Below are 19,915 nucleotides of genomic sequence, written 5' to 3'. Positions count from 1 at the left end.
GTAAGGGGGAGAAAGAGTTCACTCGTATAGACCGTTGACAATTACATCGGTAATATACAGGGTAGTAATGCAGGCAATCAAATTAAAGCTTCAAGCATGGGCAGAGAATAATGGCATTTTGGGAGAAGTTCAGAATGGCTTCAGAATAGGTAGGCGTTTAGATGATAACTTATTTGTTCTTACTCAGTGTATTGAAATATCAAAAGTAAAAAGCAGACCGTTATATGCGGCCTTTTTAGACATTACAGGAGCCTATGACACCGTAGACCGCAACATTTTGTGGGATATTCCGGAAGGGGAAGGCTTAGCTGAAGATTGTCTACAGCTTTTGAGAGAGGTTTACCTAGAAAATACCGTTTACGTTGAATGGGAAGGGATGAGGAGCGAGGATAAAGTTCATATTGTGGTGAAGACGAAGACGAAGAAGGCGCTCTTGTGTCGGCTGTGCGCGTGATCAGCTTTCGTCTACTGCCAGTGCTACTAGACTGGGCCTAGTGCCTCATAATAAATCATCTTATTACATTTGGTGGAAGGTGCTGCACTCCCCGACCTCACCCTGGAACTTCGCAGTCGAACTTTAACATCTGCTCCAGCCGCTACTATGAACGACGCTCCCAACAATCCGCTTGGCGCATCTGCCGCTCCTGTCATGTGCGGCGCCGTGCAACGGCAGCGGGACCCTCCTGTTTATAGCGGATCAGGTGAGACTGACGTAGAAGATTGGCTCTCTACCTACGAGCGCGTCAGTGAACACAACAAGTGGGATGACCCGACGAAGCTCCGTAGCGTCATCTTCTATCTTGCTGACGTTGCGAACCTCTGGTTCCACAATCACGAACGGGAACTCCAAACTTGGTCCGCTTTCAAAACTGCATTCGCGGAAGTCTTCGGTCGCCCAGCCTTGCGAAAACTCCGTGCTGAACAACGCCTCCGCCAGCGCGCTCAACAGCCCGGCGAGACTTATACTAGTTACATAGAGGATGTCGTTGATATTTGCGCCCGCGTCGATGCCACCATGACTGAAGAGGACAAGGTGAAGCACATCCTCAAGGGCATCGAGGACGACGCATTTCAAATGCTCCTGGCGCGGAACCCTACTTCTGTCGCAGCTGTCGTCACTCTTTGCCAGAGCTTCGATGAGCTGCGTCGACAGAGGGTCCTTGCGCGCAGCGCTCTCGCACCTGGCGACTCTCTCTCGGGCCTCACGCTTCGCTCACACACCACGCCAGCAGCATCGCTCTCTGTTGAGATTAAGGATTTCATTCGTGAGGAGGTGGCGCGCCAATTGTCTATGCTGCCTCTCAACGATGGACCTCCCCAGCCTGACACATCTTTGGCTGCTCCCATTAGGCGGGCCATTCGCGAGGAACTTGCTGGGTCTTTACCTTTCGCCCAACCCTGCCCTCCCGTGACTGCACCTCTGACCTATGCCGAAGTCGCCGCGCGACCTGCGCCGCCGACGTTCTCGTTTCCGGCGCCAATGCGACTTCAAGCTGCACCTCCTCCCGCGTCGCCTGCCGTTCCATCTCGACGCCCAGTTCAGACCCCTTGGCGCACACGCGACAACCGACCCATATGCTTCGCTTGCGGTGTCGCCGGCCACGTGGCGCGCTTCTGCCATCGTCGCATGCCACCTGCTAACGCTACTGTCGCACCACCTGGATATGCCTATTCCCACGATACTACCGGGCATGCGATGCTTCCCGACCACGAGTTTTCGCCGCCTCCTCGTCGCCCTGTCGGCACCCATCGTTCGCCATCACCACGTCGTCGCTCACTTTCCCCCTTACGTCGCCGCCAGTCACCTAGCGAGGGAAACTAGTTGCTGCAGTTCCGCAGGCACGAACTGCAAGCTTCGCGACTTCTACAAGGCCTGCACAGTCGCCACGCAATTTATTGGACGTTTTGGTCGAAGGAACCGCCGCAATTGCGCTTATTGATACTGGGGCTGCAGTTTCTGTTATCGACGAAAAGCTTTGTCGCAGCCTCCATAAGGTCACAATGCCGTTGTCTGGTATGCTTCTAAGCACCGCGACTGCGCAGCATATAGCCCCGCTCGCTCAATGTACTGCAAGGGTGGTCATCGACGGCATTGTCTATGTTGTTGAATTTCTCGTGTTGTCATCATGTTCGCATGACATTATTCTCGGCTGGGACTTCTTGTCTCACCATCGTGCCATCATCGACTGTGCCCGGGCCGAAGTAGCGCTTTTCCCGCTTGCCGATGCCCCGCTGCCTGACCCCTCTGAACAAACAGCCTCCAAGCTCACTATTGTGTCCGATACGGACATACCACCCGACATGTGTGTGCTTGTGCCCGTCTCTTGCTCTACCGCGCCAGACGCTACAGTACTTTTTACACCATCGCCGATTTTTCTACGTCGCAAGGCCCTACCTCTCCCATTTGCCGTACTCACCACTGTGTCTGGATTATCCTCAATGCTTGTGTGTAACCCGTCTCACTACCATGTGACGTTACTGCGCGGCGAATCACTCGGTCGTGTTCAGCCCCTTGACCCGCTTCACATTCTCGATGTTTCCGACGACACGGCCTGTTATGAACTGGACGCCCTCACTTCTCCCGTGCCGTGCACATCATCATCATCATTGTCGCCGTCCTCGTCAGACGTTCTTGAATCTGTCGTAGACGCCGATCTGCCGCCTCCATATCGCCAACAAGTCTTCGCGCTTCTTCAGAATTTTCGCTCGTCGTTTGACTGTGACCAACTATCTCTGGGGCATACGGCAACCGTCACTCACAGCGTCCACACTGGTTCCCATCCTCCTTTACGCCAGCGACCATACCGCGTGTCGGCAGCCGAGCGAAAGATCATTAACGAGCAGGTCGACGACATGCTGCACCGTGGCGTCATTCGCCCTTCCCAAAGTCCTTGGGCGTCTCCTGTAGTATTAGTACGCAAGAAGGACGGGTCAATACGCTTCTGTGTGGATTACCGTCGACTCAACAAGATCACTCGTAAAGATGTCTATCCGCTGCCTCGGATAGATGACGCCCTCGACTCCTTGCAAGGCGCGGAGTACTTCTCATCTTTGGATCTTCGCTCCGGCTATTGGCAAGTGCCGATGGCAGATGATGACTGTGAGAAGACAGCTTTCATCACGCCCGATGGCTTGTACGAATTTACCGTAATGCCATTCGGGCTCTGCAACGCGCCCGCTACTTTCGAGCGTATGATGGACACCATCCTTCGCAACTACAAGTGGAAAACATGTCTGTGCTACCTTGATGATATCGTGGTGTTTTCGCCAGATTTCCCGACGCACCTCGTTCGCTTGCATGAGATACTGACCTGCCTCACCTCTGCTGGCCTCCAACTTAACATCAAAAAGTGCCGTTTTGCTGCTCGTAAGTTAACAATATTGGGTCACGTTGTATCGAAGGACGGCGTGCTTCCTGACCCAGCCAAGCTTCGCGCGGTCGCAGAGTTTCCGACGCCCACTACTCTTAAGGCGCTCCGCAGCTTTATAGGGCTCTGCTCTTACTTTCGGCGTTTTGTGCGCAATTTCGCGACTATCATCGCACCACTGACCAATTTGCTTACCGCTACCAACGGCATCTCCGCGTGGTCAACTTCCTGTGACGAAGCCTTCCAGCAACTACGTCGCCTACTTACTTCGCCACCGATTCTTCGACACTACGATCCCACAGCGCCTACAGAGGTACATACGGACGCCAGCGGTATCGGACTTGGTGCAGTCCTCGCACAACGGAAAGACGGCTATGACGAGTACGTCGTCGCGTATGCGAGCCGCACTTTAAAGAAGGCAGAAGCCAACTACTCAGTAACAGAAAAGGAGTGCTTGGCCATTATTTGGGCGCTCGTCAAATTTCGTCCATACCTATATGGTCGCCCTTTTGACATTGTCACCGACCACCATTCACTTTGCTGGCTGTCCTCGTTGAAGGATCCGTCAGGTCGCCTAGGGCGATGGGCACTTCGCTTACAAGAATATGATATCCGCGTTGTCTACCGATCGGGCAGAAAGCACTCTGACGCCGATGCGCTTTCCCGATCGCCGCTACCTTGTGATGTGGCTTCAGTGTCTCCGCTCTTCGCATCCATGTCAGCCTTCAACGTCGCTGATATGCCGGACGAGCAGCGTAAGGATCCCCTGCTTTCAACTATGCTGAATTTCCTCCACGACCCATCCGCCACACCCTCTTCTCGAACACTTCGTCGCCAAGCCGCTCACTTTACTGTCCGCGACAACGTTCTTTACCGCAGAAATTATTTGCCTGATGGTCACAAATGGCTCCTGGTGATACCACGACACATGCGTTCTGACATATGCGCTTATTTTCATGCTGCTCCTCATAATGGTCACGCCGGTGTTCTGAAAACGTATACTCGGCTAAGGCAGCGTTTCTACTGGCACGGCATGTATCACTTCGTGTGCTAGTACGTAGTCGCTTGCACGGCGTGCCAACGGCGTAAAATTCCACAGCGCCCTTCTGGTGAGCTACAGCCGCTGCCCTGCCCGGCTCGGCCCTTCGATCGCGTCGGCATAGACCTATACGGGCCACTTCCCTGCAGTTCCTCGGGTAACCGATGGATAATTGTAGGTGTCGACCACCTGACGCGCTACGCCGAGACTGCCGCACTCCCGGCAGCCTCTGCGCGCGAAGTTGCGTTCTTCATCTTGCGGAACTTCGTTCTTCGACATGGCGCACCACGCGAACTGCTCAGCGACAGGGGACGTGTCTTCTTGTCCGAAGTCGTCCAAGCCCTTCTCGCTGCATGCAGCATCGTTCACCGCAAGTCTACAGCCTACCACCCGCAAACGAACGGCTTGACAGAGAGGTTCAACCGCACACTCGGTGACATGTTGACTATGTACGTCGCCTCGGATCACAGTAACTGGGACACTGTTTTGCCTTTCGTCACGTATGCCTATAATACGGCCACACAAGCTACCACTGGCTTTTCGCCCTTTTTTCTGCTGTATGGACGAGAGCCCTCGTGTACTATGGACACAATGCTCCCATACCGACCCGACGCTTCCGAATGCACGACTGTGTCTGAAGCCGCCAAATACGCCGAGGACTGTAGGCAGCTCGCGCGAACCCTTACGACCGCTGCTCAAGGTCGTCAAAAGCTGCGGTGTGACAGTGACGCGCTTACACCAGTTTTCCCGACTGGTTCCCTTGTTTGGTTGTGGGTCCCGCCTCACAGCCCTGGCCTTTCGACCAAACTCCTTGCACGCTATGATGGCCCCTACCGCGTCATAGACCGTACCTCCGCTGTCACCTATGTTGTGGAACCTGTGACACCTTCACCCGACCATAGGCATCGCGGGCGTGACACGGTTCATGTCAACCGACTTAAGCCGTACTATGATCCCCTCATCCTACCTACGCCGTAAGTCGCCAGGATGGCTCCTCTTCTCTCCCGGGGGCCATTGTGGTGAAGACGAAGACGAAGAAGGCGCTCTTGTGTCGGCTGTGCGCGTGATCAGCTTTCGTCTACTGCCAGTGCTACTAGACTGGGCCTAGTGCCTCATAATAAATCATCTTATTACAATATCAACAAGGGACTGAGGCAGGGGTGTCGTTTATCCCCGCTGCTGTTTATGATGTACATGGTGAGTATGGAGAGGGCGCTAGGAGGAAGTAATATCGAGTCTAATCTCTCATACAAACAGGTGGGTGCAGTAATAGAGCAGCAGCAGCTCCCAGGTTTATTCTATGCGGACGACATTGTGTTGCTAGCTAGCAAGCAAAATGATTTGCAACGTGTGGCTAATATTTGTGGGAGGAAGGCAACAATTTAGGTTTGAAATTTAGCGTTAGAAAATCAGGTGTTATGCTATTCAATGAAAACAGTGAACATACAGTGGAGATACAGGGCCAGGAAATACCTCAGGTGACAGAACAAATATCTTGGTATATGGATAAACGAAGGCAATAGATATATGGGAACACAGGAAAAAACAATAACAGTGAAGGGGAAGTGAAACGCAGCCATAATGAAGTACGGAGCGCAATGGGGATACGATAGGTACGAGATCCTCCGAGGTATGTGGAAAGGTGCAATGGTTCCAGGACTTACTTTTGGAAATGCGGTTGTTTGCTTTAAATCAGGGGTACAATCAGCGCTCGACGGGAACCAAAGGTCAGTGGGTCGCCTCGCATTGGGCGCTCACGCGAAGACTACAAATGAAGCTGTGCTGGGAGATTTGGGCTGGACTAGTTTTGAAGTGAGGGAAGCTCGAAGTAAAATTGAGTATGAAGAACGGCTGAGGAATATGGAAGAAAGTAAATGGGCTGGGTGAGTGTTCAGGTATCTGTACAGGAAAAACATTGATTCACAGTGGAGGAAAAGAACTAGGAAGTTTACCAGCAATATGTGGCTTGTAGGGTGGGCAACATAGCAACAAAGAAGGTCGAGCGGAAAGTCATAGGGGCTGAATTAATCTCATGGGTGGCGGCAATGGAAAAGAAACCTGCCATGAGTAACTACTTGATAGGAAAAAACGAAATCAGGAAAGAAACACTTTATGATAACTCAAAGGGAAGCTCATTACTTTTCGACGTGAGATCGGGATGCCTTAGAACACGCGCCCATAAGGTGAGATATAAGAAGGAAGAAGAAGCATGTGCTTGCTGCGGTAAAGCTAGGGAGATTATGGAGCATGTTTTATTAAAATGTGAAGACGTCTACCTAGAGGTCGATTTACGCGCCACTTGCCTCCTTGAAGTACTTGGGTTCAGCGAGAGCAGTGGTAAAGTAAACATGTCCACAATTGGCATTAGTAAGAGGCGATTAGAGGATTGGTGGAAAAATAGTAGAGAAACGACAAAAAACGGAGACGTACAAAGGCGCAGTCCGAAATAGGGGATCAGAAAATCTGGGTGGGGTAGTTCATAGTTGTTTTCTCTTTTTTATTCTTTAACCTAGGCAGGACATTAGGCAGTATAATAGCAAGAGCTTGGTGGTGCAACCCCCGCTCCGTTCCAAAGGGGACGCTCATAACATCCATCCATCCATCCATGCATCTATCCACATAAGCGTTTGTATGTGTGTGCAACGGATTGATGTATGGATATCCCTATGTTTGCGTTAATTCAACGCCGCGATGTCTTAGCTATACCATTCTTTTCGCGCTTCGACCGTGGTTAGAGCGACGTGCCACCCGCGTTTTTAACATGATGAGCTGGCCACCAACGGTAGGTGATAAGCGTGGCAGTGGAGCGGAAGGCATCGCTACAAAATCGTGTCGTACTTGCACTTGGTTTCTTGATGCGCCGAAGAGCGCTTAGGTAGACTGTTTTTTTTATGTGCAAATATCAGTAACGTACAATATGCTTATGACGCGTACGTTGTTTTTCAGCTGCGAATTAGAACAGTTCGTAGGCCTAGTCGTATCCATCGCTTCGTTTGCCTGGAGACGGCCATGTTGGTTTTGGAGAGGAAAAAACAATTGCTCCCATGAATGAGGGAGGAAATTTGCTCCATTCAAAGACAAAGACAGAGGACTACACTGTTTCTCCCTTAAAGGGCAGTTCGACGTCACTTGTGGTGACAGGTGACTTCTAGAATTATTCAAGACAACATCTGTTATCTGTGCGATCTGTTGCTTGAATTGACGAATTGAAACTTAGGGAAATAATAAATAACAAAACTGTATTTTTCCGTGTTTTTTGTTTTACTTCGAACTGAAGCAAGAGAGATGCATTTCCGCTTCGTCTGCTTGTTTCCACGGTCGTGCGGCCACGTGCGCAGGTACCGAAACTGCATCGCCACCACTGTCTCCTTGTCCTCTATGAATGGCGAAAACGTCGACACAGCTTCGAGAAAAGGCGGCGTCCAAATTCACCACCCAGTGGTGACGCCCTCTGGTAAACAGACGCAGTTCTTTAATTCCTTGCTTGGACGGTCACATTAGTGCTTTATTTTATTTTTGTGAGATAGTTGAGGGCTGTCATTGTTTTAATCTTAGTCGTTGAAAAAGCAACTCCGGCGGTTTTTCTAGGTCCACGGATGTCAATGAGATTCATTTGGTACATACATGCACACTTCTGGCATTCTAGAAAACGCCAGGCTTGAGAATTGCGCAGGTTGTTTACAAATAAATTTTGTTAATTGCTCGAGCCATATCCCTTGCCTCTTTCGCAGGTACTGGCCACATTGTCTTATGACGTAAACAGTGGCATACGCAGAGCACGCTAGTACCTAATGGCATACGACAGCGTCAAGGAGTTAGCGACAGCGACAGCGTCAGGACGACAGCGTCCAAGACAGCGACCATGAGCTAATAGTTTGACGCGAGAACTTACTGTCGCGAGAAGTTTCCTGTGGAGGGACAAGTGTTGAGTTTCAAGTGGCGTCGCTTTGTTGGCTTCTTGAACTTCAGCCTTCGCCACCCACACACAAAGTTTGAGCTCATGTCCATCGCGTTCAGGCGAGCTTAGGCCTAGCCCAGTGACTGAGCTTGTGCGTCCGCTACCGGCGGACCTTACATGACCCTTCAGCTATTAGGACGAAGACTTCTTTTATAGTTCGCTTCTTAACATAGAAATTTGAAATTGACCATTCTTCTTAGGTACAGAGCTCGCACACATAAAAAGAAGCGGTGACACGATGCACTGTTAATATCGGTATACGTTACCGTTCTTTAAGGCTGCCACTCACCGTCACGGGCGCTCTCGTATATTAAATGTAACAGTGTACATGGGTGTGTTCGTGCGCATTGCTTTGCTGACTCATTGTTTCACTTCCGCGATGAACTTTTTGCCTCTTATCCCAAACGGGTAACAAAAATCCGAAGACATCTAGCACTTCTTATGAGTTTTGACTGCGAAAGCATTAGTGTCCAATTGAACACTGCTGAGCGCTCCTTCGAGTAATGAATTCATCGCGGGCAAGCGAGCAAGTTGAGAAGCTTGGCGCGTTTTGATTTGGTCTTACTGAATAGCAGTTAAGGGACCGTATAACGTAAGACTATACCAGTCTGTTTTTATTCCAATCTCCTGACGTCAAACTTACGTAACCACCGACGCAAGCATCGGGCGGTAACCCGCATCGTTGTTTCATGGCAGAGACAGCTCGCCAGCATTCCTATTAAGCGTCAATTTTGTTCTACAGCCTTCAAGATCGTCGAACGCACTGCGCGTGCGGACGGCGCGCATCAACCCCAAACTGCTGGTCAGAGGAGCGCGGCGCCGCCGTAAGCACCATTGGACGAGTGACGTCATCTTCACGGTGATGATATCAACAGAGGGGCAAAGCCGAGTCGACAACTTGGCAGCAAAGACCGCTGGCCAGCATTCCTATTCGTCGTCAGCTTTGTTCTATAGCCCTCCAGACCGTCGAATGTACTGCGCGTGCGGACGGAGTGCATCAGTATCACATGGACGGACAGAGGAGCGCAGCGCCACCGTAAGCTCCTTTGGACAAGTGACGTCATCTTTCCGGAGCTGATATCAACAGTGGGGTACAGCCGAGTCGACAACTTGGCAGCAGAGACAGTTCGCCAGCATTCCTATTCACCATCAATTTTGCTCTATGGGTCTCAAGACTGTCGAAAATGCTACGCGTGCGGACGGAGTGTATCAGCACCAGACGGACAAACAGAAGAGCGCAGCGCCGCCGTAAACACCGTTGCACGAGTGACATCATCTTGGGGGAGCTGATATCAACAGAGGGGCAAAGCCGAGTCGACAGCTTGGCAGCAGAGACAGCTGGACAGCATTCCTATTTGCCGTCAGTTTTGTTCTACGGCCCTCAAGACCGTTGAAAGTGCTACGCGTGCGGACGGAGTGCATCTGCACCAGATGGACGGACAGAGGAGCGCAGCGCCGCCCTAAGCACCGTTGGACGAGTGACGTCATCTTGGCGGAGCTGATATCAACAGAGGGGCAAAACCGAGTCTACCACATGGCAGCAGAGACAGCTGGCCAGCATTTCTATTCATCGTCAGCTTTGTTCTACGGCCCTCAAGACCGTCGAAAGTGCTACGCGTGCGGACGGAGTGTATCAGCACCAGACAGACAGACAGAAGAGCGCAGCACCGCCGTAAACACCGTTGCACGAGTGACATCATCTTGGGGGAGCTGATATCAACAGAGGGGCAAAACCGAGTCTACCACATGGCAGCAGAGACAGCTGGCCAGCATTTCTATTCATCGTCAGCTTTGTTCTACGGCCCTCAAGACCGTCGAAAGTGCTACGCGTGAGGACGGAGTGCATCAGCACCAGATGGACGGACAGAGGAGCGCAGCGCCGCCCTAAGCACCATTGGACGAGTGACGTCATCTTGGCGGAGCTGATATCAACAGAGGGGCAAAACCGAGTCTACCACATGGCAGCAGAGACAGCTGGCCAGCATTTCTATTCATCGTCAGCTTTGTTCTACGGCCCTCAAGACCGTCGAAAGTGCTACGCGTGCGGACGGAGTGTATCAGCACCAGACAGACAGACAGAAGAGCGCAGCACCGCCGTAAACACCGTTGCACGAGTGACATCATCTTGGCGGAGCTGATATCAACAGAGGGGCAAAACCGAGTCTACCACATGGCAGCAGAGACAGCTGGCCAGCATTTCTATTCATCGTCAGCTTTGTTCTACGGCCCTCAAGACCGTCGAAAGTGCTACGCGTGCGGACGGAGTGCATCAGCACCAGATGGACGGACAGAGGAGCGCAGCGCCGCCCTAAGCACCATTGGACGAGTGACGTCATCTTGGCGGAGCTGATATCAACAGAGGGGCAAAACCGAGTCTACCACATGGCAGCAGAGACAGCTGGCCAGCATTTCTATTCATCGTCAGCTTTGTTCTACGGCCCTCAAGACCGTCGAAAGTGCTACGCGTGCGGACGGAGTGTATCAGCACCAGACGGACAGACAGAAGAGCGCAGCACCGCCGTAAACACCGTTGCACGAGTGACATCATCTTGGGGGAGCTGATATCAACAGAGGGGCAAAGCCGAGTCGACAGCTTCGCCGCAGAGACAGCTGGCCAGCATTCCTATTCGCCGTCAGTTTTGTTCTACGGCCCTCAAGGCCGTCGATAGTGCTACGCGTGCGGACGGAGTGTATAAGCCCCAGACGTACAGACAGAAGAGCGCAGCCACGCCGTCAGCATCGTTGGACGAGTGACGTCATCTTGCCGGAGCTGATATCAACAGAGGGGCAAAGCTGAGTCGACCACATGACAGCAGAGACAGCAGGCCAGCATTTATATTCGCCGTCACTTTTGTTCTACGGCCCTCAAGACAGTCGAAAGTGCTACGCGTGCGGACGGAGTGTATCAGCACCAGACGGACAGACAGAAGAGCGCGGCCACGCCGTAAGCATCGTTGGACGAGTGACGTCATCTTGCCGGAGCTGATATCAACAGAGGGGCAAAGCCGAGTCGACAGCTTGGCAGCAGAGACAGCTGGCCAGCATTCCTATTTGCCGTCAGTTTTGTTCTACGGCCCTCAGGGCCGTCGAATGTACTGTGCGTGAGGATGGAGTGCATCAGCACCAGATGGACGGACAGAGGAGCGCAGCGCCGCCGTAAGCACTATTGGACGAGTGACGTCATCTTGGTGGAGCTGATATCAACAAAGGGGTAAAGCTGAGTCGACAACTTGACAGCAGAGACAGCTGGCCAGTATTTCTATTCGCCGTCAGCTTTGTTCTACAGCCCTCAAGGCCGTCGAATGTACTGTGCGTGCGGATGGAGTGCATCAGCACCAGATGGACGGACAGAGGAGCGCAGCGCCGCCGTAAGCACCATTGGACGAGTGACGTCATCTTGGCGGAGCTGATATCAACAGAGGGGCAAAGCCGAGTCGACAACTTGGCAGCAGAGACAGTTGGCCAGCATTCCTTTTCACCATCAATTTTGTTCTACAGGTTGGTTTAACATGCATTAGTTCTCAAACTCTCCTATAATTTCTACAACTGTCACTGCTGCAACTTCTTCACAAGTGCTTTGTTGTCTTATTGTCGCAAAGTGCCTGCCCGCGTCTATCTCGATATAGCCGCCGTCGCAGCGGCAGCCACAGCGCCGCTTACACCGCGATAGGGAGGAAAGCTCCCCATTATTCCTGACGTCGACGGACCGGTTGGTCACGTGGGCCGTCAGAGCGTGACAAGGGGCGAGGTAGCCCGGCGAGCGAGCGGGGAAAGTGGTTTGGGAGATGGAGCGGCGTGGTAGTGCACCAAGATACAGCTGCAGATGAGGTCGGCCGTTTGAAACCCCAAGGTCGAAGTCTTCGCCGGTAGATCGACAGACGGTGCAAATCCGTAGAGATCAATGGCAGCGAGGTACCAGCTGCTCGACGCTTCTTCAGATCGGAATCTCGGCGAGCACGCCACAGATAAGATTCGTGTTGCAACCTGCTCTCAGAACTTTACGCCGGACTCTTTCTTTTTTATGGCGTTTCATCTTTCATTTAATTATTCACCGCGTATTGATTTTTGTATATTCTGTTAGTGTAGCGTTTGCGGCATTTATTGTGGCGTGTATTTTTCATTTGTGTCGTTTCATTGTTTTTTATTTCGCGTGTGTTAAAATATTCCCACGTAGCAGGCTTTGTGTCGCGCGTCGCATCAGAGTTGGTATTGTGTGTGACTCGCACGCCTTCCGCGAAGCTTGGCACCATCTGCTTGCAGTTTGCTTATTCTTTTTTTGATCATGTCGCTGGAATGATTTTATTTTATTAAATTGAGTGTTTGTTTGTACGTCGCCTCCCGTCTCATGCCTCTGGTCCACGGTCGATCAGGCGTGGACCTTATCGCCGGTCAGCAGTCGAACCATCCCTAAATGCATGCCGGGGTGGGTTTGTTGTCGCCCCATCCCCTCCCGTTCGGAGAGTACGAATACTTAACCACCAATATTTGATGGTTATACATTGCTTTGCCACGTGTTGTGGGAATACCGATGGCAACTCCACAGACAGGGATTGCCGCACTGAAATTTGTGAGCTTCGCGCGGGAATCGCGAGAAATTAAGGAAAGCGTGAAGTTCATGAACTCGGAATTTGAAGAAATAAAGAAGAAACTTGGTGTCTCATCTGTAGTTGGAGAGACCTTAATGAAACAAAATGCATGACTTCGCGAAACACGCAAAAGAAATGCAATTGCTATCGAACAGCTTCAAAAGAGGGCTACTCAGAGCGAACAGTACTCGCGGCGGTATAATTTAGAAGTGAAGGGTGTGGTCGGAAGATGAAATAAATATGTGACCGGTTTTGTCGTCAAAATAGGTGACGCTGTGGGCGTGGTCATAGTGCCAGAAGAAATAGATATGTGCCACCGTGTTCCAACAGGAGATTCAGGCAAGAGCAATGTTGTGCAGTTCAATAACACGCAAAAAATGGACAACGTTCTCGAAAAGGCTCGCAAGAATTACAAACCGGGAAGTCGGTGTCACTGATGAATCGTCAGTCTTTGTGAACGAACATTTGTCTCCTGCTCTGAAAAGGCTTCTCTCCCTGGCAGTCAGAAAAAAACCGTAAGCATCATTTTTGTTTCGTGGGGACACGCAATGGCCAAACCTTTGCACGGAAAACAGAAAGAAGCAACGATACGCATTGACTGTGACAGGGATCTAAGCAAAATTTACTAAGCTGTTAAAAACACGTAAGGCTTTCGACAGCTCGCACCATGGCGTACTACGAATTTTGTCTACCTTCAGAATTTGCACAGCCACCTCGAGTGACTAACACCATTTACGCCATTCATGTCAATGCTCGCTCCCAAAGTTCGAAACAGGATCAAATTATTGTACTATTAGGTCAATTTTGCTTTCAGTTTGATGTGATCATGTTCTCCGAAACGTGGTACACTACTGACAGGGATAAGTTGTTGCTTCATGACTACAACCACTATCATATAAACCGTAGAGGCATGCGCGGCGGAGGAGTGGCTATGCATATCGCACGACATAGGTCATGTGAACTGGTAAGAGCGTTTACACGTCTCACAGGCGACTTTGTAGTGGTCTGCATAAAAAAATCAAGCTGAAATATATACTATGGTATACCGTCCCCTCACAGAAATGATAGGTGCTTTCTTAATTTTTTTTATACGAATATTAGAATACGGGGCACGCTGAGCCATGCTTCTTGAAGGTGACTTAAACATGAACTTCCTTCGCGCGAATTTGCACTCTTGTGAACTTATTAGTAGAAACCAAGCAAGCGGTTTTCAAAGCGTCGTTACCGCACCTACATGCATAACAGAATATAGTCAATCTGGACTTGATAACTTCATTGTAAATTCATGTTTGTGTCCACAGTGTTAGTACGATATGCTCAGATATAAGCGACGATTGCCCTATTCTAATCACCTATTCAGATCATACATCGATGGGAATGAGTCAGGAACACGCAACCAGTATTTAAAATTCATATTAAAAATATACCGAGTAAATTGGGGTGATGTAATTTGGCACCGATAATGGGAGTGCAAAAAAGTATATTCATAATTTTGTTAAGGTGTGTGAATAGCGCTAAATCACCGGAATTTACTTTTATGTCCTGCGTACTCTATGTTCACAATAGAGCTGAAGTATGCGTCCTCAGAACGACACTAATTATAAATGTTAATTTTACTGCAATGGAACAATGGAGTTATCTGTTCCCGCTACTGTGGAACGTCTTTCATCCCATGACTTACGAGATTAGGAGGCCATGTAGACTGCAACGTTACTAAGAGGGTTTAAGAGCGCTGGTTCGCTGTAGCAGTGGCATATGATCACATGACATATGCCGTGACATATGACATATGCCGAAGTCGTTCCGTTGCAATAAATGTACATTTTTTTCTTAGTGGCATTGCGGCAGATCAACTACAATTGCGCTTTGTTGTAAATGATCCAGGAAAGTAATGTTTGCAAACGTCGTATGAAACTCAACTCACTACGAAGTGCTACCACAGCGCAAAAACTTGAGGGGAAGTCAATTGGCAGTTTAACAGGAAGAGTCACGTATATCTGGCGCTACTAGTTATGCAAGATTCAATGTGTGGGCAAACAACGTTGCATGATGTATTTCGGTGACCCCAGCAAATTTGACCGAAGCTCTGCATATTCGTAGTGTCCATAATGCTCTAAGGAGCCGCCATCGAAGGCCGAAACCTCAGAATTCCCACGGCGTCAAAGTGCCCTTCGAGAGACACGCATAGGCGGTGAAACCAGATCTTACCGTACTGTGCGTGTGTGTGTGCGTGTGCATGTCAAAGATGATGATCGGCACTCACGGTCCTCTGAAAGCATCCAGAAGAGCATGCCGAACAGCGTGCAGCCGATGATCAAGAGCAGCAGCATCATCGCCATCACCACATACCGCTCCCGGCTGTGCACCGATCTGCAAACGACATTAATAATAGCCTTGACGTCCCCCGATAAATGTGGGAAAAACGCGACAGCCTATCTTTACAATATATACCCTCTTCTAACTCGCCATTTTCTCGGCGCCGTGTTTGCGGCGTCAGGTGTTGCTTAGCCTGTGACGTTTCAGCAAGTCATATTTTGATTTTACTTTTCATTTCTGATATATTACAGGCCCCCAGAAGAGTCGGTAAGGGGGGAGGGGGATATGTAGCAAATGCCATGTCGTGGCACTAAATGCAAGAAATGGAATACGGGTTTGGCTTTCTTCATTTACAAGAAAGCGCACTTAAAGTAAAAGAACCAAAGTTCTAAAAATGACTACAGAGAGCTTTCACAGCGTGTTCATAGCTGAAAGTACAAATGTACGTACTAACGGAAGTCATCAGCAGGGCGGTGCGAATGGAACAACATTTCCACGTCAATATTGATGGCTCGGCATTTGCCAAGATTTTCATACCTCAAAAAAATGTGTCACAACCAAAGACCTAGACACCCCATAGGAGTAATTTAACCTCTAAATTTGTGGTTGCCTCCGGAAACACTGTGAAACGGCACGCCGCCAGGAGGGTGCTCCTCTCGAATTACGATCACCCTAAAATGGATATCGTTTATGCGTCTTGAAGCCAAAAAAGACGCCCTAAAAATTATTTCCCGCCTTCCTGACCACTGCAGCAACTAGTTCTAGTTTCATATAGTTCAGCAGCTTAAAGGCGTTCCTTTCTAAATTTTAGAACCTATTTCTGGGACCCGTTCAAAGTTCTCTTGTAAGGCCGCGCAAGCCTCTGCCTTGCACATCACATCGAGAAGTACCACAAAAGCAACCTACCTTGTCTGTTGTAACACTTTCGAGGCGCTTCTCTACTAGGAAATTGACGACCAAAGGCATGCATTCTCCAACTTAGGCTTCGAACCATAAGTACCTACGACAGGGTTAGCACATTCGACTACGAATCTTGGGCGCATCTTTTTTGTCGCCTTTACGGAAACTTGCCTTGAGCACACGGCATTATCCACGGGCGAAAGCGGAGGGTCAGCTGCGAACTTCGGTCATTTCTGTGGAAAATTCTTGCAGTTCTCTAAAATGGGGCCGTCACCCAGGACGAGCACTTCTTTATACTGTGGCACAAACACTCTTTTACGTAATTGTACTCTCGGTCGTAACACGGGCCACGGAAATTCCGTTCAGCCAGCGACGCGACAACATTCGTGGCGTCCCTCGCGCCGTTTGTCCCTTGTATCTTCTTTTCCCAGACAACTCGGATACTGTCGAGGTACAACCTGGCGTTTCCGCACCATTTCGAGCATAAAATATTGCACACCAGCCTGGCATGGTCAGGTAAGTGTCGTCATCGTCATCATCATCATCATCATGCTGCTTACGCCCACTGCAGGGCAAAGGCCTCTCCCATACTTCTCCAACTACCCCGGTCATGTACTAATTGTGGCCATGTTGTCCCCGCAAACTTCCTAATCTCATCCGCCCACCTAACTTTCTGCCGCCTCCTGCTAGGCTTCCCTTCCCTTTGAATCCAGTCCGTAACTCTTAATGACCATCGGTTATCTTCCCTCCTCGTTACATGTCCTGCCCAAGCCAATTTTTTTTCTTGGTTTCAACTAAGATGTCATTAACTCGCGTTTGTTCCCTCATCTAATCTGCTCTTTTCTTATCTCTTAACGTTACACCCATGATTCTTCTTTCCAAAGCTCGTTGCGTCGTCCTCAATTTAAGTAGAACCCTCTTCGTAAGCCTCCAGGTTTCTGCCCTGTAGGCGAGTACTGGTAAGACACAGCTATTATACACTTTTCTCCTGAGGGATATAAAGGCAACCTGCTGTTCATGATCTGAGAATGCCTGCCAAACGCACCCCAGCCCATTCTTATTCTTGTGATTATTTCCGGCTCATGATCCGGTTCCGCCGTCACTACCTGTCATAAGTAGATGCATTCCCTTACTACTTCCAGTGCCTCGATACCTATCGTAAATTGCTGTTCTCTTCCGAGACTGTTAAACATTACTTTAGTTTACTGCAGATTAATTTTTAGACCCACCCTTCTGCTTTGACTCTCCAGGTCAGTGAGCATGCATTGCAATTGGTCCCCTGAGTTACTAAGCAAGGCAATATAATCAGCGAATCGCGAGTTACTAAGGTATTCTCCATTAACTCTTATCCCGAATTCTTCTCAGTCCAGGTCTCTGAATAGTCCTCCTGTAAACACGCTGTGAATAGCATTGGAAGATCGTATCTTCCTGTCTGACGCCTTTCTTTATTGGGATTTTGTTGATTTCTTTATGGAGGACTACGGTGGCTGTGGAGCCGCTATATATATCTTTCAGTATTTTTACATACGGCTCGTCTACACCCTGATTCCGTAATGTCTCCATGACTGCTGAGGTTTCGACTGAATGAAACGCTTTCTCGTAATTAATGAAAGCTATATATAAGGGTTGGTTACATTCCGCACATTTCTCTATCACCTGATTGATAGTGTGAATATGGTCTATTATTGAGTAGCCTTTACGGAATCCTGCCTGGTCCTTTGGTTAACAGAAGTCTAAGGTGTTCCTGATTCTATTTGCGATTACCTTAATAAATACTTTGTAGGCAACGGACAGTAAGCTGATTGGTCTATAATTTTTCAAGTCTTTGGCGTCCCCTTTCTTATGAATTAGGATTATGTTAGCGTTCTTCCAAGATCGCGGTACGCTCGAAGTCTTGAGGCATTGCTTATACAGGGTGGCCAGTTTTTCTAGAACAATCTGCCCGCCATCCTTCAACAAATATGCTGTTACGTGATCCTCCCCAGCTGCCTTACCCCTTTGCATAGCTCCCAAGGCTTTCTTAACTTGTTCCGGCGTTACTTGTGGGATTTCAAATTCTTATAGACTATTCTCTCTTCGATTATCGTCGTGGGTGCCACTGGTACTGTATAAATCTCTATAGAACTCCTCAGCCACTTGATCTATATCATCCATATTATTAATGATATTGCCGGTTTTGTCTCTTAACGCATACATCTGATTCTTGTCTATTCCTAGTTTCTTCTTCACTGCTTTTAGGCTTCCTCCGTTCTTGAGAGCATGTTCAATTATATCCATGTTGTACTTCCTTATGTCAGCTTTCTTACGCTTTCTGATTAACTTGGAAAGTTGTGCCAGTTCTATTCTAGCTGTAAAGTTAGAGGCTTTCATACAGTGGGGGGGGGGGGGGGGGCGTTTCTTGATCAGAACTTTCGTATCCTGCGATAACTTACAGGCATCCTGTCTAACGGAGTTACCCCCGACTTCTATTGCACACTCCTTAATTATGCCCATAAGATTGTCGTCCATATCTTCAACACTAAGGTCCTCTTCCTGAGTTAAGGCTGAATACCTGTTCTGTAGCTTGATCTGGAATTCCTCTATTTTTCCTCTTACCGCTAACTCATTGATCGGCTTCTTATGTACCAGTTTCTTCCGTTCCCTCCTAAAATCTAGGCTAATTCGAGTTCTTACCATCCTGTGGTCACTGCAGCGCACCTTGCCGAGCACGTCCACATCTTGTGTGATGCGAGGGTTAGCACAGAGTATAAAGCCTATTTCATTTCTAGTCTCGCCATTCGGGCTCCTCCACGTCCACTTTCGGCTATCCCGCTTGCGGAAGAAGGTATTCCTTATCCGCATGTTATTGTGTTCTGGAAACTTTACAATAACTCTCCCCTGCTATTCCTAGAGCGTATGCCATATTGCCCCCCTGACTTGTCTCCAGCCTGCCTGTTGCCTACCGTGGCATTGAAGTCGCCCGTCAGTATAGTGTATTTTGTTTTGACTTTACCCATCGCCGATTCCACGTATTCATAGAAGCTTTCGACTTCCTGGTCATCATGACTGGATGTAGTGGCGTAGATCTGTACGACCTTTAATTTGTACCGCTTATTAAGTTTCACAACAAGACCTGCCACCTTCTCGTTAATGCTATAGAATTCCTGTATGTTACCAGCTATATCCTTATTATTCAGGGATCCGACTCCTAGTTCTCGTCTCTCGACTAAGCCCCTGTAGCGCAGGACGTGCCCGCTCTTTAGCACTGTATATGCTTCTTTTGTCCTCCTAACTTCAATGAGCCCTATTATGTCTCATTTACTGCCTTCTAATTCCTCCAATAGCACCACTAGACTCGCCTCACTAGATAATGTGCTTGCGTTAAACGTTGCCAGCTTCAGATTCCAATGGCGGCTTGTCCGGTGTGCCAGTGTTACACACCGGCGGCCTGTTCGCTGTGTGAGGTAAGTATGCAGGTGAGCAAATCTAGTTCGAGCATCGGGTGGACAGGCTGCTTGTTTGTTGCAAGTAGCCGTGCGGACGTTGTATACTGTAACGGAGACGCCATGCTGATTTAAACACGCTACTTGATATAGCACATTCGTCGCCATCTTACGGCTTCTGTCACTTAGTCTTCCTCATCCTCTCCTTGCATCCACAGATCTTCACTGGCGTACCGATCATGAAGATGATGGACGTGGTTTGGCACTTTGAATATTGTCATCATCTTTCGCAAGATGATGATGAGAATACTCTGTCCTCTGTATTC

General features: G+C 49.3%; 1 protein-coding gene across 1 annotated transcript in view; it reads right to left on the bottom strand.

The window, feature by feature from the left end:
- Positions 1-19,915, bottom strand: part of LOC142574370 (uncharacterized) — a 46,597-nt gene that overhangs the window by 9,896 nt on the left and 16,786 nt on the right. Inside the window, exon 4 of the mRNA XM_075683470.1 lies at positions 15,215-15,321. Coding sequence (XP_075539585.1) covers positions 15,215-15,321 — 107 coding nt within the window. The remainder of the gene's footprint in view (positions 1-15,214; positions 15,322-19,915) is intronic.

Source organism: Dermacentor variabilis, chromosome 3, assembly GCF_050947875.1.
Source record: "Dermacentor variabilis isolate Ectoservices chromosome 3, ASM5094787v1, whole genome shotgun sequence".
Lineage (NCBI taxonomy): Eukaryota > Metazoa > Arthropoda > Arachnida > Ixodida > Ixodidae > Dermacentor > Dermacentor variabilis.
This window is presented reverse-complemented; position numbering and strand designations above follow the sequence as displayed.